The following is a 23069-nucleotide window of genomic DNA, read 5'->3' as shown; positions in this document are numbered from 1 at the left end:
CTTATAGTTAAGGTATACATATGATGAAAATTACTGGCCTCTCTCATCTTTTTAAGTGGGAGGACTTGCACAATTGGTTGCTGACTAAATACTTTTTTGCCCCACTGTAACTAATTACTTTTTAATGACAGTAACTTGTAATGTAATTAGTAACTTTTAAAATTAATGTCTCCCAACACTGGTTTTATCATGTTTTGCATCCCAGTTATTGCTCAGTGTGTGTCTTCCAATGGTGCCTAAAATAAAAATAAACATATCCTGCTCAGGTCTTCATCAAAAGATAGTACAAAAAAGTATTTTTATTTTAGATTTCTTACCTTGTACACAAATATTTCCTGAATTTGCCAGCCATTCCTCCAGTCCTACTAATCCCAACCTTGGCTTTGAGATCTGTGATCTGGAGAAGTTGGGCATGACCTCTTGCTATGAATCAGTGTCTGAAATGCTGTATTCCTGTGTAATGATGCTTATCATTGAAACTAACCAACCCACACAGGTGTCTTTTCAGTCGTTGGTGCCTCTGATAAATATCAGGGATTTCCCCAGCAGAGTTGTGGCACTCAGTTTTCTTGTAGTTAAGTGTAGTTTTGTGATTCATGTCTAATGAAAAAATAATAGACCGTAACATATATGTACTGCTGTATCGCGATCGCTTAGGGACACTCAAACCTGGGGAACATCGAAAGCTTGGGAAAATGCGTGGGATAGATTTTCCCGGTACTTGGGTGGGAGCTGCAGCATTCAATGTTTTCTCTTCGTAAAGGTTTGGGGCAGGTGTCAGTTACAGTCAATATGTTGGCTGGAGTGAGGTGGCTGAAAGACCAGCATGGAGCTCCAGACAGAGGCCGTCCAGGACAGATGCAGAACTCCACGTTGAGGTCTATGAGACGGCCTTAACAACCCAGCGCCTGGTGGAGATCAACAAGGCGGCTTCCACAGCCCAGCATGGGAAGATCTTTGTTTTTCTTCATCCTGCACAACTCAATTCTCAATTATGATGTGCTAAGCTCAGCTTGCTCATCAGGGACAATCTAATCATTTTGATTCATACATATTTTCTTATATATTTCATATCCATTACCGTATTTTTTTTTGATTCTGTAAAACCGCTTTGCAAAAATTACTATTGTTAAAAAAGCACTATACAAATAAAATGGAATTTAACTGAATACCAGGCTCTGACACTATGCCCAACTCTGCCACACTTGTCTTGCTGATGATGTTATTTCGCCCCCCGTCCACTCTGCAGAGTTCCTGCTTTATTGGCCACCTAAGAACGTTTTCAGATAATGCACAATTGATTTGACCATGCCCAGGAACAATTGCTCCACCTCCCCACTTCCATTGCTGGCCAGCATTCTAATTGTTTTTTGGTCTCCATTCTTGGGTACACTTACATATTTACACTCTCCAATTCTGCAGGTAGTTTGCACCTACTTGATTTGTGAGCCACCATTAAGCACAAGAGAAGAAAAGAATGAGAAGTTAACCTTTGCACTAAGAACAAAACTGTCACATCCCTTTCTACTGTATCAACTATGGCTGTGTAGGTCAGAGGATGAGATTAAAGCATTCTACCTGCAAAATGGGATTTTGGAGGAGACAGACAACACTGATGACATCACTCCAACATCTTCTTCAGTTCTCAGGTACGATTGGCTTCCATGTCTCATCTCACTAATCTCACTATCTCATAACTAACCAGCTAATTAACAACCTTTTTTGGAGTTGGACTGCAGGACCTCTGCTCTGCCCAGTGACAACTGATAGACCATGGGCTCAATCAACATCCTTCATGCATTTCAGCCCCAAAATGAATCTGAAAAGATGAAAAACACGAAAAACTTGTAATAATTATTGCTTTAAAGAAATAAAATTCCAACAGAAGAAAAGTCCTTTTCTTTATTTTGAAAAAAAAAAAAAAGCTGAAAGAAAACTGGGTGAATTAAACACACACAGTTGCTGTGAACCCATTAACTTTGATCTTCATCATGTACTTTCATACAATTAAAAATTTTTAGCTACCCATTAATACTGATTGTTTAGCTACACATACATGCTCATTTGAATTTGCACTTTTCTTGACTTTGGTCTTGACTTGATAAGTAAAGTGACTTGTAACTTCACTTTGACTCAAGCTATTTGGCTTGATTAATTCTCTAAATTGAAGCTATAAAATGATCACCTATTATCAATTCTCCACTTTCCACTCTCAAGCTTCATCAATCTTCATTCCCTTGGTCGAGGTTCACCCAATAAACTTGCATTAAACAAAAGAGAGAAATAATTTGCTGACTACAGAGGCACCTTTATGCCATACACTGGAAAACAGAAGACATGCTGAACTTGTTGGATAAGAATATCTGACACTGATAAGATGCAAGAAGATTTGAACCAATTGTGTTTAGCATTTGAAGTTACACAAAGAAAATCCGATGGCAAAAGCAAAACTCAACTGATCAAGATAAGGATTCGTAGTGAAACAGGCTTCATGTTATCTCATGTGAAAAGAAACTGAAATATTCAATTCTGTAGTAATAACTATAAATGCATATGTCATAGATTTACATCTTTCCAATGTGTTATAAAGTTTGCTTAAAAAGAATTATGAGCACCAAATGAAAAAAAAGTACACAATTTGAATACTAATTACTATTCTGGCCTGAAATTTGTTAAAGAGCACATTATGCTTTGTTTAGGAAGAAAAGCAATGACCTGTTGCCATTCCTGATAGAAAGTATTTTTTAATTATTTTTCTTTATTTTTATATTTCTATTAATTAATCAATGAAAAAAATGACTATTTATTATTAATTTACTTTATTAACTAGTGGCTTATAGGTGGAATTGTGGGGTAGTGGTCAGCACTGTGGCCTCACATCTCCAAAGGTCGAGGGTTTGATTCCTGCCTCAGGGTCTGTGCGCATGGAGTTAGCAAAATTTCCAAATGGAGTTTCCAAATTGCCCATAATTTGAGAATGTGTGTGTGCACCCTGCAATACAGTAGACTGGCACCTCATCTAAGGAGTAGGGGAGAGTGAGGTAAGATGAGCCAGTGGGTAAGTTGACCCACCCCTTGTATCTAGGTAACTGTGTACATGTTTTGTCATGTGACCATAAATCCAGGAAGCACCCATCATTTCCATCCTGCTATATTAAAGAGGAGCACATTGGAGAAGGGGTAAGTCTGTATTACACAAAAAAATGTTTTTTTGCTTGTCAAAGTAAAATTTCTGCATATCAGGTAAATTGACTGTAATATCAAAAAAAATGTATCTGTGTCTAAAATGATATATTATACATGTTGGTGGCTTTCTAATATATAATATCATCTGAATAAGTTTTCTAAAGATTAGCCTAAATTTCTAAGCTAGCCCGTTTTTTTCAAAATGGTGGCTATGGGGCAAAGTGATCCAAAGGCTATGGGGTAAATTGATCCAATAGTCTGTGCTGTCAATGCGACTGGTAACGCAGTCCCTCCGATGTTTATCTTCCCACGGGTTAGATACAAAGACCACTTCATTGCAGGAGCACCTCCGGGATCAATTGGTACCACTACAAGATCAGGCTGGATCAGTGAAGATGTCTTTGTTGTGTTCCTTGAACAACTGGTTCAGCAGACCAAGTGCTCCCCTGACCTGCCACTGCTGCTAATCATGGATAACCATGAAGCCCACATTTCACTGAAGGCTTTGGACCTAGCAAAAACAAGTGGTATTGTAATGCTCACAATTCCACCCCACACTTCCCATCGCCTTCAGCCTCTGGATAAGTGTGTGTATGGTCCATTTAAAACCTATTACAACAGAGCTCTTGATGGCTGGATGAGGTCCAACCCAGGCAAAACTGCCAGCATATACCAAATTGCTGGTTGTGTGAATGATGCTTCCATGTCAGCAATGACACCACGAAATATCTCATCGGGATTTAGAGCCACTGGGATTTTCCCTTACAACAGAGATATCTTCTCTGATGCAGAGTTTGAGCCATCCATGATGTCAGACAGGCCCAACCTGGAGCAGCAGCCTGCCGCTGAAGGTGTTGCACCTGTGGTTTCAGCCTCTCTTTCTGCTGAGCTACCTTCACCACGCCCTGCACATGCATGTGGTTCACAAAGTGACCCCAACCATGCTGGATATGTGTCTCCCACTGATATTCTACCCTTACCCAAAACTCAGCAGCCCAGGAAACAAACAAATCGAAAGCGTTCGAAGACACGAATCCTGACTGATACACCTGAAAAGCAGGCAATTGAGAGAGCCCATGAAGAAAGGAAAAATAAACTGAAAGGCAAAACAGAAATAACCCACAAAAAGCAAGGAATGCGGAAGAGGAAACAAACCCAGACAAAAATTGCAGTGGAAAGCAGCTCTGAGGAGAGTGATGTCCCCATCCCATTTGAAGACACTTCTGAGTATGAGAGTTCCAGCGATGAAAGAAGTGAACCAGATGTCTCAGATCTGGTAGTTGGTGACTTTGTCATCGTAAGATTTGCGTCCAAATCCAGGAGCCACCATTACATTGGCCTGATTGACAGCTTTGCAGACAACGAAGTGAGTGCCAGATTTCTCAGAAGAATCCGAGGGATCACTGGCAGTAAGAAACCCACCTTTGTGTTCAAGGAAAATGATGAGGCATCTTTCCCACGCAATGATGTGCTGAAGAAGCTACCTCAACCTCAACAGGCTGGAGGAACTGCAAGGAGGGAGCAACAGTTCATATTCCCCTGCAACCTTGATAGTTGGAATATTGAATAGTTCTTTTGAATAGATGGTTTTGAACTGGTGGTTTGTTTAGAAACTAACTGGTGGTTTGTTCTCACAGGTTTAAAACTGTTAAAATGGTTTGTTTTCACAATATGATCAGTTTTACATTTTAAAAACTACATGGTCAGTTTGCCCCAAGATGGCTCAGTTTACCCACTGACTAGGTTCAATTTACCCCTAATCTGGGGCAAGTTGAACCACAGGAGCATTTTTTTTTATAGGTCATTATTTTGGATAGCTTCATCAGACATAGATTCTGATCATTACATTTGAAAGAAGACATCCTGAAATAAAGGAATATTCTATTATTCTATTTCTGTGTCATTTTTTCCCACATCCAGGGCAACATAAGTAAAAAGTGGCTCATCTTACCTCACTCTCCCCTACCCATATCATGCCTGAAGTCTCCTGAGATAGGCTCCAGGCATCCTATGACCCTGTACAGGATAAACACTATAAAGAATAAGTAAATGAATGAATGAATGAATGAATAAATGAATAAATGACTTGTATAGAATCCACATGCCTCTTCCTTGTGATCCTTCAGAACTTTGTCACATCTGTTTGTGAACCACAAGACGTAAGGCAGATGTGCGCAGTGCTTGAGCTAGAACTACATGCTAATGCTAATGTAGTGATCCCCATGAGATAGAGTGCTCTTGCTTTCATTCATGCTTCTGCTGTCCAGATAACTTCACTAAAGCTCAGTGTTGTTTCTTGTGCACATCTGAACTTCTTTTGTGGCTGTTGTTGAGATTTCAATGTGCACCGTGTCGGCCTTGTTTATGCAACACTTTTTTCTAATCTGCATCATGTTTTGTGGTGTTTGCACTTTCGTGAATCAGCAAGCATAAGTTTACACTAAAGTAAGGATTGATCTGCAAGGTGCAACATTTCCTGTGCAAACCACCCTTTAAATGTTTATAGACTGAAGAAGAAGGTAGCAAGAAGAATCTTATCTCATGTAGCATTAACAGTGAAACTGTATATTTAATTTAACTTTTAAATATATCTGAAGTATGTAACTGCACTAGCCTTGGAACTTTTGGAGTAAAGCTTCACTATAAGGTTGTTTGGATGTTTAGAATTCAGTAGTGCCCTTTTTTCTGAAAGAGTAATACTCTCAGTATTTATATATAGACCAAAACTTTTCAATTTTAATTATGCCTATATACAGGGTGGGTAAAAAGTAACTGGGCATTAAAAATTGGTAATATTACAAATATATTGACACAAATTGTACATGTACTTATTGTACATGTACATTAAATACAAAAATGAAAGCAAATCTTTACATTTCAGCAAATGCAATGGTGGCATCAACCAGTTTTCTCAAATGACTGGGGATGGAATATACAGTCTTTTGGGATTGTAAGGAAAGTCGTTTGGGATATTGCTGAGAATATATTGGCTCCTCTTTTGCGTAGCAACACAGGAAAAAAATCACATAAGGTGATATTTGGACTTCTCGGAGGCCATTCATGATGTCTGCGTCGTCCCAGCCAACAATCTGGAAAATCTAACCGCGCACACACAGTAAAATGGGGTGGTGCACTATGGGCTGGTTCTCCAGTGATACTACAAGCTCTAGCTATTAAATGTTGCCTAGTAAATTTTTCACTACCTTGTAAAATATACAGAACGTAGGGCAAAAAAACAGCATTTTCACTCATTTGTTAACATTTATGGAAGAAGTCTCCAGTGCCAGTGCTACAACGAGTCTATTTACCTACAACATACTTACTGTCTTATCCAAGCCAGTTGCCACTATACACTAACTACACAAGTTGATTATGAGTCCAAATATTATATTCTGACAACTCTATGAGAGAATAAAGCTACCTATTACAAACAAAACCCACCATGGGGTGAAGTGTGGGAACAGTAATGAGGTCAGCTTGTAGATCAACTATCCAAGTTTGATGTCAGTAAAAAAAAAATGACAGTCTTGCTTGACAGTCACTTCCAGGGCTTTATTCTGTGATGTGACATTGTACGTGACAAAAAAAGAGAGTGCAATACAAGCATTTGTTATATTTATTACATGCAGGCAACATAGTGCAATAAGTTAATAAATAGTAGCTGGAAATGAAAGTCGTGCTTTCCACAACAACCTCTGTGGGAAGCAGTATAAGGGTGTAAAGGCATTCCTCAAGGGGCACTTAATTTTAACACCCTTTGTATGGTTGAATTTCACCATTCCTGTAGTAGTAACTGCCTTAAGCAAAGAAATCAGCATACTTTGCAAAGATATTACACGAACCACCTGCAAATATGTATGATTCATTTTCAAATAACTGGTATCAAAAAGTTTTGAAACTAGTTTTGTAACACACCAACAAGTGGCAGCACAAGACTGCACATACCTTCACATGGAGCGCCGACCTTCATAAGTCAATGTGCCAAAAGACATCATCCATTGTATGGACAACAAGTTATAACAAAGAGCAAACATGAAATTCTAAGTGAAACTCTAACAAAGAGACATTTGACGCGATTCAACGACATGATGGCGATGCTACAAGGAGTTGCTCAAGGTGATTTGAGTGGAACACGCACTTCAAGAGTGGAATATTAGCACTGGAGGACAATGTTAGATCAGAAAGACCTTCAACAAACTCAACCCATGAAAATGTTAAAACCATTCGGCAACTTGTGAATTATGATCATCGAAGAACAATCCAGGAATAACAACCGGTGTGTCATATGGAACAGTCCAACCAATCCTCACGTGTGATTTGAACATGCGCCATGTTGCTATCAAGTTCATCCCCAGACTGCTGACCCAGAAGCAAAAGGAACATTGTGTCGTGGTCTGCCAAGAACTCAATTATGCTATCGATGACCCGCCCTTTATGTTAAAGATAATTACCATTGATGGAACTTGGGTATATGAGTACACCCTGAGACGAAGCAGCAGTCTCCTCAGTGGAAGAGCCCATCCGCACTCGACCAAGTGCATGCTCATTGTCTTTTTTGACATTGTGCATCAGGAATTCATCCCAAGGGGTCAGAACGTCAATATCGAATTCTGACAGATTTAAAGGTGAAGGGACGCGAAACTTTTTGATACTCCCTCGGAGATTTCATATTTTCAAGCATTTGCATAGATTCCATGTTTTCAAGCATTGTTTTTGAAGGCTATGATTTTTCCTGAAAAATAACAAGGGGGACTGGATTCTGATTAACTTTCTGATGCACTTTTTATGATTTCTTATGGCCTCGAAACCACAGCAGGTTTAGAGTTTACTTTTTGTTTACTGGCTGCTCTGTGATGCGATGTGTTTCATATTTTCTTATCAACTTATTAAAAAGGGAGCTATTTATAAATGCTAGTTAAAGGCTAATGTTAATAATTGTTACAGTTCTGTTTTGCCAAACCTTTAAATGTAGATATATTCTTATAAAAACATGATGTGCATTATTAATTATTGAAAAACTTGTAATTCATGGTAATTTTCTGTGGTATTAGAGGAATAAAACACTTCGGTTGTGCAACCGAAAACAATACGGAAGGATGTCATGTCACTTATTTGACTTGTACAGAAGCTTCTTTCTTAAAGAAAACATTTTTTTCCACGTTATGATTACAGGGATTTTTTTTGGGGGGGTAATGGGTTTATATCTTGATTTTAGTCCATGTGTCAGAGTGTATTCAGTGGGCTGTGGCTTGTAGCTGTGGCTTAAACTTGTTTCTAAGTGTTGAGTGGTGGGGGATGTCCAAAAACACAGCAGGTCTTAAATACAAAATGTAAGACCTGGAGAGAAGACAACATGACGTCTCTGTGTAAGTTAAAGGTCTTGAGTACAAGTAAAAGGCAACGTTCACACACCTCCAGCCTCCCACACACTCTTCTCAGAGCGAGACACAGAAAGTCCAGGAGGAGAGACAGAGTGAGAGGATGAGCAAGAGTGAGAGATGAAGTCAGCCATGTGGCCCACACAGAACCGCTAATACTGAATATAATTGAAAATGTAACAGGATTTCCTTTGGGTTTGTCAGAGATTCTTGAGTATTGCAGCCCTTGACTTCAATTGTTGTGATTTATGAATTCATTCATTCTTTAATCACCTGTTTAATTAAAGAACTATGGTTTTCTTCAACATTAAAAGGTACTAATAATACCTCTGATTCTAATATTAATAAATAAATAGCAGCCTTAAACAAATAAATTCTTGTTAAAAAACATTTTCATTTGCTTACTATATGCAGCCAATTAAATGTAATTTTATTTGCACTTATACTCACAAGTATATTAATTCATCACTTTTACACTATATATATTTTTTTACTTAATGTACATTTAAAGATAAGCAGATGAAAACAGAGTAAAAGAATAAAGTGTAAGCAGTTGGATTTGATTATGGAAATAACAAGAAAACAAAGTGATAAAGGAAAGAAAGAGGGTGAGAAGCTGAGAGGGCGAGTGTGAACACTGTTGTGGCCATGCCACAATGTGTATTTTAATCTTCTTCTCATTCCTTCACTCAAACCACAGCCTTTCCCCACAACCTCATCATTTACAAACATACTCCGCTCAATATCACCACTGAGACCTTCCTGAACACCAAAACGCCCATATGGTTGCAGGTTTCTCCTGAGAAACCACATGATGTCAGTCTGTGTGAGCAGTCACTGACTGTACGCAGTCACTCCGTCTTAGCCGTATTGTCTGTTTGACTTTGAAAAATTGTATTTAAGTCAGATTTGTTCTCTTAACCTGCTTTCACACTGCCTGCTTTTCTTTTAGCATTTCATTCTACCCCCAGCAGCTGATTTTAAAAGGTATTGTTTTATGTCAGAGTGGTGCTTCCAAGGTTGAAAAAACTACTCTGATGTTGTACGTACTGACTTTCAAATGCTCACCAATCAACTTAAAAACATGTGTATAGTTGCTTTGAGAAAGTGTAACTACACACATAAATCCGAATATAATATTTAGGCTCTTTCTATGATCTTTAGACAGCTTTACAGACAGCATCCGTACTTCGTGAACACGACTATATTCAATTGTATTTTCATACTAAGGAGAACGGCATCTTAGATTTGACATAGAACACTGAAATACTTCACACAACACAACATACAACCCCCCTTCCTTCTCAACCCCAAACCCCCGACATTCAAGTTCCTAGAAAGAGGCATTGATGGCAGGCAGGAAAACAAAGAGATCAAGGGATGGAGAGAAGCCCACCAAGCCCCCTCCCTCCATGCCCCCTACCTCATGCCCCTCCATCTCCCCTAAAATGCTCCACTGTTCTTCTTATCCGCAGAACAACCCACCGCATCGCCTGCACCAGCTGCGCCTCACTCGCTTTCCCTCGCCACAAGCACCACACAACATTCACTGCTACACAGTGACAGAGAGAGAGAGAGAGAGAGAGAGAGAGAGAGAGAGAGAGAGAGAGAATAAGACCTGAGCTTGAGAGTGAAAATTACTTTTAGAATTCAAACTTATCCCTTTTGTGAGCAGTGCTGGCTCAGCTCATAACATTTTGTGAAACAGCCATTGTAGGCCCTGTTTGAGAAAAGTGTGTGTAATTGCTGATAAGTGAAGTTTCCTGTAAGGAAAACTTCAAAAAAAAAAAAAAAAAAAGTTAACATATCTGTCATTGATGGAAGCAGTCAGCTTTCTAACTCTGAAAGTCTTCAGGCTTTGCAGGTTTTCGATTGCCTGACAAGATGAGCATTTTTGTCTTATCGATTGGATACATTTACTGTCATGGCCAAAGATTTATACAGTCTAAAGGCAACCAAACTCCACATGATACGTGTTTCCTCACATTTTCTGTGTAAAGTCAGTTAGGGCAGTGGCCCACTGTACTTCATATTGTAGTGTTTCCCCTGATCTACTACCCACTTAAATTTAAAAAAGGCTGTTAATAAGTTGATTAGTTAAGTCTGGTGTGCTGGGAAGACTTAGAAAGCACTGATGGACTTTGCTGTTGACTTCATAGATCAAGATTACTGCTTAAGCGTCCTCCATATGGATCTATGCCATAGTTTGGGGCACTGTTGAGGCCAAAAAGCAGTCATATGTAAGGCATGCCAAGTAACTGCTATCGACACTGAAGAGCAAAATTTCTGTCAAGCTCAAAGATGGTCTCAAGTCACTTGCATCTTCTTCCCCAGCTACATTATTAGCCCACAAGGGGTGACCATGAACCAAGAGAAAATATCTGAAGTGACTGCTTGGCCTTTCCCCATTAAAATAATGGAACTGCAAAGGATTCCACAAAATTTTACCAGAGGTTCATATGGAACTCCAGCTCCATAGCCAGCCCACTCACTTCCCTCTTAAATAAAAGCTTTTTAAGTGCCTACACCTCTGGCCTGCCCACTTGGGTTGAACCAGTTGAACATGTGTTCAGGTATTGTTAAATATCATAAAACATTGTTGGTGAGAGCAGCACACAGCTCACTTTGTGAGTCTTTATGTAAAAGCTTTAGGTAACAGTAGTTGTAATTATCTCAGGGTATCATACTCTGACTAATGAAGTCAATGGAATGATTTAATCAGAAAACTGGTCTTTTGCTCAGAAAGACAAGAAAACTGGTCTCACCCATGGAACAAGTATGCCCAGAATTCCTTACATCTCTCAGACACCTAGTTATCTCCTTTTCCAGGCCTCCATGTTTCTCTGGAATGTCAGTCCCACAGCTTGTCCTGCAGTGGATAAGTGGTTTTGACTGTATGGTTGTTGAACAATAACATCCTGAACATTTAGGGTGGTAAAATACTCAGGGCCAGGAACATTTGCTCCTTCTGGATTGTGAGCAGAGTTAATGCTGTTATATGAAAATTAGATTCAGGTATCTGAAGTTACCATGCCGTGTTATTGTGTTTTTTTTTATTCTTCTTTTTTTCAGATTGTTATTTCTTCAGGTTTCTTCAAATGAATTTATCAGATTTTATTTTCTTCATCAGCATTTCAGTGGGTCAGGAGTTTTAATGTTTTAGATCATCAAACAAATTTAAATATTAGTCAAAAATAACACATCATGCAGTTTTCAAATGGAGGTTTTTATTACTAATGGAAAGCAAAATCCCAAACTTTATAGCCCTGTGTGAAAAAGTGTTTGATTGATTTACAGGGCAGAGTTCCAAGATGAAAACAACTGCCGAGCAAAAAGAACATAAAGGCTCATCTCAGTTTTGCCAGAATACATCTTGATGATGACAAAAGTTGGAAAAACTTTTTGGAAGGTGTGTGTCATTATGTGTGGGGTAAAAGTAAAACCACATTTCAGAAAAATAACATCATACCTATAGTAAAATATGGTGGTGGTAGTGTGATGGTCTGGGGCTGTTTTACTGCTTCAGGACCTGGAAGACTTGCTGTGATAAATGGAACCATGAATTCTGCTGTGTACCAAAATATCCTGAAGCAAACTTGGGTTCTGCAGCAGGACAATGATCTAAAGCCCACCACCAAGTCCACTTCTGACTGGCTGAAGAAAAACAAAATGAAGACTGAATGACTTTGGAGTGGCCTAGTCAAAGTCCTGACATGCAAAAAAAAAAAAAAAAAAGAAATCAGTAAGAAGGCAAATACTTTCACACCACTGCATCCACTTTTCAGAGGTGCACTAGTTCCTAACAACACAATGCCGACACCCCAATGCTTCACATTGGGATTGGTGTTGGATGGTGTTCTTAGTGTAGAGGATTTTAGCTTGTCTAACAGGCTATGGTAATGTAAGACTCTCTTAATGGTGGTTGTACATATTTGGAATGTACCAGTTCCTTTGTTGCTGTCTTGAGTTTTCAGCTGTTTATTCATCCCTGGGATTCAAAAAGGATCATTCATCCCTGGGGTTCACCTGTCCATTCATCTGGGAATTAAATGTCAATTTACTGTTCAGACAGATGCTCATGGTGCCTTTAGTTGTTCAGAAAAAATAAAAGATCAAATTGCTGGCAAAGGAGAAAAAACACTTTGTGACTTTATGCAACATTCCGCAAAATTCTATAAAATGGGTAAAATAATGCATTTTTTGTTAATAAATATCTTGAATATCCCACAAATCACTTGTTACAACTCTAACTGGGACTTTTGATTGTGCAGATAAAAAAACACACCACAGTAATGAGATTAAAAACTCCCCTTATTTCTCTATATAATCTACACTATCTATACAACTACCCTGCTACACTAATGCATTTATCCCAGCGTTTCACTAGTGCTTGGATACCAGCAAGGTAGAAAGTTTTCTCAGGATGGCAGAGCCATGATGGGATTGCTTGCTACACGTCTGAAATGCCGCCCTCGTAGATACTCCTTTAATGCACCAAAAATATGGAAATGGCTTGGAGCAAGGTCAGGTCTGTACAGGGGATGTGGCAGTAACTTCCGGATGAGTTCCTGTAATGAGCAAGTGTTGTTGGTGAATGATTGTGTGTACAGTTCCCACAGACAGATGAGTCTCTACCACAAGTTGGCGCCAATGTTTGCACCATTTAAATATTTTACTGTGTTGTATATTTTAGCTCTATCATTAGAAAGTATAATATGTATGTAATAAATAACACAGTTAGCAGGCTAGTTTACAGCATTTTGTGCATTTGCTAATTGTATATATAAATAAAACATTCGTTCCCCAAAACCCCCCACCCCCAAAATCACTGATCCTTAAATCAACACTGTCTTTTGGTTTCATTTACCAGGTCATAGAAACAGTTACTGTGGAGGAGTTATACTCTATTTGATTATTAAGGAAATATTAGCCAACAATCGTCTTTAATCTTTATAGAAATCACACAAAAAAACCACAGCAAGAAATTCTCACAAGTGTTTGGTGTGGCTGAAGGTTTATTTTTGCCCACGCTGTGGTGATTCATCTTACAGAAGCTCTGCTCAATCACTTGCTCTACAGCCACTGCTATGTAACTATTTCCAACACCTTTCCTAGATGTAAGTCTCTTTCTATAAAAAAATAAATGGCTTTCATGAATAAACTAAAGTGTAAGTTTAGAGTTACATAATAAGCTGTTGTTTTTGAGCACACGGTCCGTTAGGGACTTTTAGCTTGTGATGCTTTTCAGAAAGAAAAACGCCTAGTAAGAATCAGCTCTGTTCTGGTAAAATGCTTTACACTTCACATCGGTTTGACAAGATCTGAGCTTCCGAAAAACGTCGCATCGCAAAAAAAAAAAAGAATAGAAAAAAAGTCACGCAAAACTCAACTTCTGTTTTAAAAGTAACTGTGAATGTGATCATATGCAAGAATTCCATTTTCAACTTTTTATGATAAAAACACTATCATAAATTAGTGTCTCTAAAACAATAGGCTAAGCTGAAACGTTTACTACTAATAGGAAGAAAGAGAAATCTTTTAAGACATTTTTTAAAAATACGTTGTCTCATGCTTATGGTAACCAGCCGAATGACATCACGTCGTCAAACATGTCACATGTTCACATTACATACACATATATTATGCTAGTGGGAACATTTAGCTGGTCTTCAAAATTAAATGGTATTTTTTTACTTTATAAACATGTTTAACTGAAACCTACTTAGGTTAGATAAGGGTGACATTAAGGTTATTTATCTTTTCTTAAATTAGATTATAACTTTAATCAGCTTCATTAATTATCCAATAGAACCAACAGAAGGTCAGCTTGTGTGTGTGTATGGCCAGGTTTGATTAAAAATGCTTTGTTTTGCTGTCTGCAATACCATCAGTGCACAGTTTCTCACCTTCTGACCACCAGTTAGAGGAACTTGTAAACTTATCAGCAGTTTCAAGTGAACATGAAGTTAAGATTCTCTGTGTGTTGCTCGTATAAAAGTTTGTGCATTTGTGTACTTTCCTGACCAGTTTATTTATATAACCTTTAAAAAAAGCCATCTAGAACATACCAAGTGGAAAACATCTTTTGTAGCTTATTTATCACATTGAAAGATATGCTTTGTAGTGAAAATCAAAGCTTTTGTTCTTTTTTTTTGTTTGTTTGATTCACTTTAGTTCCACAAATCCAACAATGAAGGTTTGGAGTGTGTAAGTGAATACAACATTTAAAACACTTTAAATATGTATTTGAAAATCACATGTATTAAAAAGTGTTTGATTAGACTTAAGGTTGAAATTGTTAATCAATTTGTGATGAGTTGTAGCGCAATTTCTAAAAATAATTAACAAACGTTTGGTCATTTTTATCAGCTATAAATGCATTTAAACTTGAACTTCAACAAACAATTTTTTTTAAGAAACAGGAATTTCTTAATTTTCTCCGGAAGTTAATAAGACAGAAATAAATGTCTTTGTACGGAGAACTTGTCATGACAACAACGATGTGTTTATCCACTCACAGATCCTGATGCTGACAGTACTCTATAAACTAATGCTTAAAGAACTTATTAGAAGGTTTCAGAGCTACATTTCAAACAAGACCAATGTCTTACAAACAATTGCTTCTTAAAATTAGAACTTTAACTCGAGTTCGCTTATAAATAATAATGCAGAGTGAATTAGGGTCTTGCGGTGTTGAATTATTTTAGAGTATAAATATATTACAACTTGAAAATTTTGAGGAATTCAGTCTCATTTGGTGGCTAAACACAAACTTAAATTTTCTCCAAGTATGCTCTCTCTTTCTCTCTCTCTCTCTCTTACACACACACACACACACACACACATACAGACACACACTCTCGGTCCAACCTCAGTCTGGTTCAATCACATTAGCTCTTGATCGTGTGATGACTGTACAAAAGCAGAGAACATACACACATACAAGCCTACATACCACCACCACCACCACCACCACTACCACCACACATACACATTCACACACACACACACACATACTCACATACTCATATACACACTCGTTCATCAGGCTTCAGGTCCTGCTGATGACTTAAGAGGTAAGTCTAATAACATTTAGAAATAAAAGCAGCAGTTTGACAAAGAGATCGCAAAAATATTAAACATGATCATAATAAGTATTGCTATTTATTTAATAATTATTTGTCCTACTTACTTTGTGCGCTTAAATATACTTTTTATTTATTTGGTTTATCTACACTGTGGATGCACATATGTGTGTGTAACATATTATTTTGGTAGAATCATTATTTTATTTTATGTCAATATTTCATTGTTTGATAAAAAAAAAGTGATTGATTTTGTGTCATCGGATCATCACCAGACTGATAAAACGTTTAATATTCTTTATTGTTTTGCAAATCAATTTTAAAAGAAGTAAAATATAGCTCAAATTAATTTTAGGTTAAAATTAATCTATGATCCTTAAAGTGTTTATAGTATGTACAGTAAATGTCGCCATTTCAGAGGACAATCTCTATATATATATAAAACACAATTAATCTCAAACAATTATGTATATATACATGATTGTTTAAGATTGATTGTTTTTTGGTTTAGGCAAACCAAGTTAAAAAAAAAGATTGTATGACAGATTTGCTTGAAAAACAAATTAAACAGAAATATTAACTTTTAACATGAACCATTTTGAGAATTGTACCTTTATTAATAAACCTAATTGAATTTTATTAAATCAAGCAAGCTAAATATACTAGAATTAAAACAAAGAATTTTATAAAATCTTTCAAAGTAATCTAACCAAATTTGATGATGTAATTTTATAACAACCCATGCTGAGGTGTGGGAAGGTCAGATATAATCAAAAGGGAGATATAATCAGGATTTTATCATTGACAAAGCTGATGTCAGTTGAGTTCTGAGTTTGTTTCACTCGAGGCTCAGCACAGCTGGAAAAGGCCACAGTGTGTATCTGGGTAAAAACCTAAACCTCAGGCTCTGGATTCCTAACTGAATCACACAGGTGTGTGTGTGTGTGTGTGTTGAAACCACACTGCATCGTATAGAAGACACAGTAGAGAATAAAACAAAACTGCATCCAACAAATGGTAAATATAATTTTTTATATTTTTAAAACATTGCATCAAACCAGACGTTAGATTTCTTTAAAGTCTAGACATCTAAGATTTTCAGGATTGATTTTTGTTAGATTTAGGACGGGGAAAGATTTAGAATTAACATTGAAATCTTTCCTGAATTTTCATGATTTTGATATTCTTAATGTGATGTTCGTGTATAAACCGTTTCCCTTCCTGGGTTTGGTGTGGATGAGAGCGCATGATAAGCGATGATATGCTTTACATTATTTAAAGCATAACACAGTCCAGGTCAAGAGGATATCAGCGACGTATCAGGCGAACCTGAAGCTGATTATTGTTCTGTAACAGCAGTGTTTTTAATCCTCTCAAAGAAAATTAATCTTCTCTGTCGCTTCGGAAATAACGCAGCTTGTTGTGTTCGCATCATTCCTGAAGGTGTCAGCTTTAAATCTTAAAGTTACAGCTTCAAATCTGACTCTTACAAAAATGCAGATGCTGGAGACTCCTTCCATCTCCTTACAGAAAACATCCACATATAAGCGTTTCAAGTGTCTTCTTTATCAAATCGCATGCTTTTAATTCTGTTTATTATTAGCATCTTATTAAATTATGTGAAATGTCTGCTGTACAGATTCTACTGTTGCTGTAGAAATTAGATTAGAAAACATATTAGAACAAACTCCTTTATATAAACCTGTCAGGAATGGTGTTACAGGAAATTAATTACCACTTCCTAACCAGTCTGAATACGGGATTCTTAAATGTATAAAAGGCAATTTAAAATTTCTAATAATTTCATTATTTCTCTTATGTCAATATTTTTATTCCTTTTATTGTCTCAATTTACAGACTTTTCTACAATACACTTTTAGTCCACACACCATATCAATAACAAAACTGTTAGAATAATATGTTTTAGCGATGAAGCAATATATCTGTTATCTGTGTTGCACTAAACTTCCATGAGCCACATCGAAACTGTTACACAAACACACACACACCTGGCTAATCAAGATTTAGCGCAAAAAAAAAAAAAAGTCTTAAAGATGAATAAAGTGCGTCTTTTTTTTCTAAGTCAGGAAACATGCCCCACTAACGCTCTGCTTTATTTCTCTTTTATTCTAGACATCTGTTCTTCCTCGGCCTGTAATCTTTCGTTTGAAATGCCTCGCTCTTTTCTGGTCAAGAGCAAGAGGGCAGGGTCACATTCCTCGCGTCCTGCCCACTCCCGCACCTACCACTCTGAAGGGCAACTCGGAAACATGTGCAGCTCCACCGGGGACAGATCACCTGATGCGCTAGCGCTCAGCCCCAAATTGCCCTTGGCTCCCAGTTACCCCACTTCTCACTGGGTTCCTGTGGAAACCAACCCAGACAGCGCCTCCCAGGCTGAGACCTGGGGCATCTGGAGAACAGGTAAAGTACAGGGTCTCTGAACAGTTGGCTTCTAATCAAATTTGTTAGATCAGAGCACATGTATAATGGACGTGAAAGTGTAATGCTTCTCTTGGTTGATGCCTTACGGCATGTGTCCCAGCAGATGAAAAGGCAGGTGATAGTGAGCACCCCCCGGTGTCCACCACAGTGTGGTCTCCGCCACTGAGCCATACGCTTAGCTCCCACAGGGAACAGGAACTGGAGCAACTGGTGCAGGTGCTGCTGAGCCACAGGCTGCAGGACACCTCCAGCACACCGCTGTGCGAATGTCCCCTCTGTGAGAAGGTCAGACCAATACACAGCCCCATAGAACTCCACACAAATCTATACAAATCCACGCAAGTCACCACAAATCCACTCACCACTGCACAATTCTACACTATTCCACATTACTCACGAACACCTCTACAAGAATCTGCATAATTTTACAAAGTTTTACTCACAGCTTTATAATTCCATAGAAATTCTGTAGGCTAAAGGAGAGATTGTATATGAACTATAGAAAACTCACATAACTAAACAACTCCGCCCAACTCTTCACAACCCCACACAACTCAACACGATTCCACATGACTTCACACGACCATATATGACTCCACACAAATCAACATAACTTCACACAACTCTACACAACTCCACGAACAACTCAGCACCACTCTTAACAATTCTGCATTACTTCACAAATCTCTGCACAAATCTTATACACTTTACAATTCTCCACAACTCTAGAAAACTACACAACTTAACACAACTCCACATAACGCTACACATGCCAACACATCACGCACAACTCTACACAAATCTGCATTATTTTACAACTTTACTTACGTCATAGTTCTGTACAACTCCACACAACTCCACATGACTTCAAACAATCCTACACAACTCCATACAATATCACACGACTCAGCACAATTCTCCACAATTTTAAATGACTCTACAATTCTCTGCACAACTCTAAACAAAACTTCACTCTACACAACTCGACATAACTCCACTCCACCCCACTCAACTCCACATAACTATGAAAGTCTTCATTACTCTAGAAAGCTCTGTATAACTCTACACAACTCCACACTATACAGTGCTACATTATTTTGAAAACATTACACAACTCCTTCACAATTCTACACAGCTCTACATAACTTCAGACAACAATATACAACTCTACACAACTCTATAATGATTCGGAACTACTCCACAAAAATCTACAAAAATCATCACAACACAACAGTACAGTTCTTTAGAGCTCAGCTCAACTCTGTATAATACTCACTACATAATGCAACAAACTTCCTTTCCTTTTCCTTTTGCACATTTCAAAGCTGTTTGGAACATTTTCCACGTTGGAACGTTTAAAAATTTTAAAGAAATATTTAAACTTTTAAAAATGGATATCTTTACGGCAAATTTTACAAATTCTTAAGAATAATAAAAAATAATAAAAGAAATTTCAGGTTTCACTAGACTGTATTAGTACACATTTAAGCTGTTTATGAATCATCAAACTTTGCAGACACTTTGATCTGTGGTGAGCGTTAATGCCACACTAAACCCCAATCCTCTGTAATGGTAATTGTATTGTGTTGTGCCGTGTCTCAGGTGTTGTCATCAGCTGTTGGTTTGGTGACTCACCTGCGCAGGTCTCACATCAACAGAGCCGGCGTTCCACTGACTGAGCCGGGTTTCAGCGCACAGCATCATGGCCTCCGACCCCCTGCTGGCTTCTACGGCAGGGCTAAAGTAAGACAAACCTGTGTGTGTGGGGGTTTATATATATATATATTTGGAGGCAATGCTTTACAGGATTACCAAGTTGTACAAGTTTTGATCCATAACTTCCCACAACCTAACATGACTCCAAATAATCCTACCCAACTCCACAAGGTGTTCATACATGTATGTATGTGTGTGTGTGGCAGGAGCGCAGTTTTGTCTGTAAGGTGTGTGGGAAGGTGTTTAAACGCTCGTCGACACTCTCTACTCACCTGCTGATTCACTCTGACACTCGGCCTTACCCCTGTCAATACTGTGGCAAAAGATTCCACCAGAAATCTGACATGAAGAAACACACCTTCATACACACTGGTAAGACAAACACACACATACACACACTGATACTAATGTAGATGGTTAATATTGCCTCCGTAACTAGAAACTAAAACACCTGTTGAATCAAGACAAGATGTGATTTATTTTGAAATTGTGACAATAACTAAGTGAAATCTATTGAAAAGTAATAAACTACTAATACAGTGTGATTTCTATGAGATAAAAGTAAACAGTCTGTGGATAGAAGGAAACCCTTCCCCTTCTATCGCTCATTTGCACAACGCATTTTTTATGCCACTGTGTGGGATAATTAACCTTGTTGGTGCCCTGATTGTTGTTTGTGAGCCACAAAATGAGTATAAAATGGGGAGGGATGGTGGCTAAGTGGACATCACCTCAGGGTTCCGCACTGCAAGCTTGACTGCGGGATCGAGGGGGTGTTGCGTAGTGGAGTGCCCATGCAACTATGTACAACAATGGAACTATCAAAATTACTCATACTATGAAACTGGAGTTCATTCATAGGTCTGTGAATATCTACCAAACTGTACAGTTTCACAGGTATATTCCATTCTTCTGTTTTGTGTGAAGAAATAAAATATATAACCAGCCTACACACACTCGAAGGTGAAATTGTTTAGTTTTGACTCTTAATTGGTGGTGGTTAATGTCCTGATGCTCGTCAAATTTAGCCATTAGGTGCCCAGTTTAGAAAAAATGCAGCAATATCATCAATGTATGAGTATAATTTTATATATGTATTCAATTCTAACACTCTGTGGGTCAGTGTTACTCTTACAGTATGCTTATTAACCTGCCTTGCTGTGTACTGACTCAATAATAAAGTCCTAAATTATATACACGCTAATGAAAAAAATGATCAAGCTTTTAAAATAGGAACCGAATGAGACATATAACTTCCTCAACTACTTCTCTTTTTAAGTTAACTTACAGCATTGGAAACTCCACTGACTGAGCTCAGGACCTCTATATATACACAAAACCTGTATGAGGTCATTTCGATGCATGAAAGTTATTTAAATGAGTAATGTGATAGTTTGCTGTTCGCTCTCATGGATTTTCTGTAGATTATACACATTTTGTAGTGAAACTGTGTGAAATTATATCCTATGTTACATAATTTAGGACTTTATTATTGAGTCAGTACAAGAGCATTAAAAGTTACAGAAAGGTTAAGTATCAGAACAGAAAGCACATTGTCCATGCTCTACAGTATTTATTTGCATGTGCCTAAGACTTTTGCACAGTACTGGACATGCCATTTACAAATTTTACAAATATCCTACAAGTCCCCCCCAATTCCCCCCATCCCGTCCCTCATCCCTTATTTCTATTTCAGTGCTACTGCAAACGCAAGCTAGCATTACTCATTTTTATTACTGTAACTGGACTAGCTAATTTCCTCAAGTGACAGACATGTAGAATATAAACTGAAGGCAACAGTGGCACAAGCCAATGTAGTTAATGGTTCCACACCAAAGTAGCCACAAACTAACTTAGTTAGTGATTCTTCTTAATAATAAAAACTAAATATAGCTAGCTACAGTAACATTTACAGGCCACAACTTGCTTACTGCCTTAGCTGTCTATGTAATGATATGTGACGTATTCAGTAAAACACAGCTGAAAGCTAACATAGCTAATGTTTGCAATGAAAACTTGCTAGGCTAATCTTATATTAGATAATCCTCCTTTTACCACTTTTAGACTGTAAATACAGAACATCATGTAGCCATCTATAGTTTGTACAGAAAAATAAATCGGATAACTTCACTTATTAGCAATTACAGTTAATAATTTCCTAATTAATCAAGATAGATTACTGGCAGACATCACGTACTATATCTTTGGTTTAACCTAAAAATTTGATAATTTAGGAAATTCTTCAATCTTTAGCTGAAAACTGGATCGCTAACTTAGCCAACTAGCAAACATAGCTATGTATTCTACGCTAATAATCAATACAACCACAAGCCAAGATGAATGCTTAATGTAATTCTCTGAATAATTTACATGAGTACATGAGGTAATATGCTAATATTTCCAGAGAAAACTATCTTGGTTACGCCATTGTTATTTGTCTGGAATATAGACTGTAAATGAAACACAAATGTAGCCAGTCATTCTTCAAGTATTCCAGACAATACAAGTACAACTTAATGTTTCTTTGGTGAAATGCTGAAACTAACATGGTAATAATAATAATAATAATAATAATAAAATTCCCTACATTACACAAATCAGGTGGGATTTTTGAGAATTTGTTAGCATTCTGCTATTTTAACAGCTTAAAAAGCAGTATAATGATCTGAAACCTCACGTCTGTGATGAAGTGAAAATGAGGTTATCTCCTCCCTCAAGCCTTTTCTTGTCTCTACCTTTCTCTCTATCACCTACAGGGGAGAAACCCCATGTATGTGTGGTGTGTGGGAAGGCGTTCAGTCAGAGCTCCAACCTGATCACTCACAGCAGGAAACACAGCAGCTACAGACCCTTCCGCTGCCTGCACTGCCCGCTTAGCTTCCAGAGAAAACTGGACCTGCAGCGCCACCTGGAAACACACTGCGGCGCTAACAGCAGCACGGCCTACCAAAGCAGCCTGAGTTAGCGCTCAATGCTAAAATATCCAAACCTGCAATGTAAAGAAAATGTACTGTATATTCACCATAATATCTACTCTCGTACTTCCCACTGTTCATATGCAAATAAAAAAAAACTAAAATGGGTCATTTTCATGTGCGTCACTGGTGAAATCAACCAACGACATCTTTTTTGAAGTATAACATTACCTGGCAGCTTAACACATTGAGAGGAAAGTGCTAGCCCTCCTTTTCTACATACACATAACCCTAGCCAAAATAAAGAGGGTTTTTTTTGTTGCCCCATATTGGATAAATAAGGT

At 37.8% G+C, this 23069-nt stretch overlaps 1 protein-coding gene across 3 annotated transcripts; it reads left to right on the top strand.

The window, feature by feature from the left end:
* The first annotated feature begins 15450 nt into the window (after positions 1 to 15450).
* On the top strand, positions 15451 to 23053 carry LOC128515800 (zinc finger protein Gfi-1b-like). 3 transcript variants are annotated; one of them, XM_053489983.1, is made up of 6 exons: positions 15451 to 15640; positions 17783 to 18073; positions 18195 to 18379; positions 19697 to 19837; positions 20017 to 20182; positions 22567 to 23046. In XM_053489983.1, the coding sequence occupies exons 2-6, from the start codon at positions 17821 to 17823 to the stop codon at positions 22773 to 22775; spliced, it is 954 nt and encodes a 317-aa protein (XP_053345958.1). In that variant the 5' UTR covers positions 15451 to 15640; positions 17783 to 17820; the 3' UTR covers positions 22776 to 23046. The 3 variants fall into 3 exon arrangements, with proteins under 3 accessions (XP_053345958.1, XP_053345960.1, XP_053345959.1); XM_053489985.1 differs by having other exon boundaries at positions 15454 to 15640; positions 18198 to 18379; positions 22567 to 23041; XM_053489984.1 differs by lacking the exon at positions 15451 to 15640 and adding an exon at positions 15670 to 16666 and having other exon boundaries at positions 22567 to 23053.
* Positions 23054 to 23069: the final 16 nt, after the last annotated feature.

Source organism: Clarias gariepinus, chromosome 28 (genome assembly GCF_024256425.1).
Source record: "Clarias gariepinus isolate MV-2021 ecotype Netherlands chromosome 28, CGAR_prim_01v2, whole genome shotgun sequence".
In the NCBI taxonomy this organism is placed as follows: domain Eukaryota; kingdom Metazoa; phylum Chordata; class Actinopteri; order Siluriformes; family Clariidae; genus Clarias; species Clarias gariepinus.
Note: the sequence above shows the minus strand (reverse complement) of the source record. Positions and strands in the feature narration are given on the sequence as shown.

Excerpts from the sequence above, each read along its gene's own strand:
- LOC128515800 (XM_053489984.1), top strand. The coding sequence starts at position 17,821 with ATGCCTCGCTCTTTTCTGGTCAAGAGCAAGAGGGCAGGGTCACATTCC. Across the intron at positions 18,074-18,194 it reads CTGGGGCATCTGGAGAACAG|CAGATGAAAAGGCAGGTGAT; the intron begins GTAAAGTACAGG and ends CATGTGTCCCAG. Across the intron at positions 19,838-20,016 it reads GCTTCTACGGCAGGGCTAAA|GAGCGCAGTTTTGTCTGTAA; the intron begins GTAAGACAAACC and ends TGTGTGTGGCAG.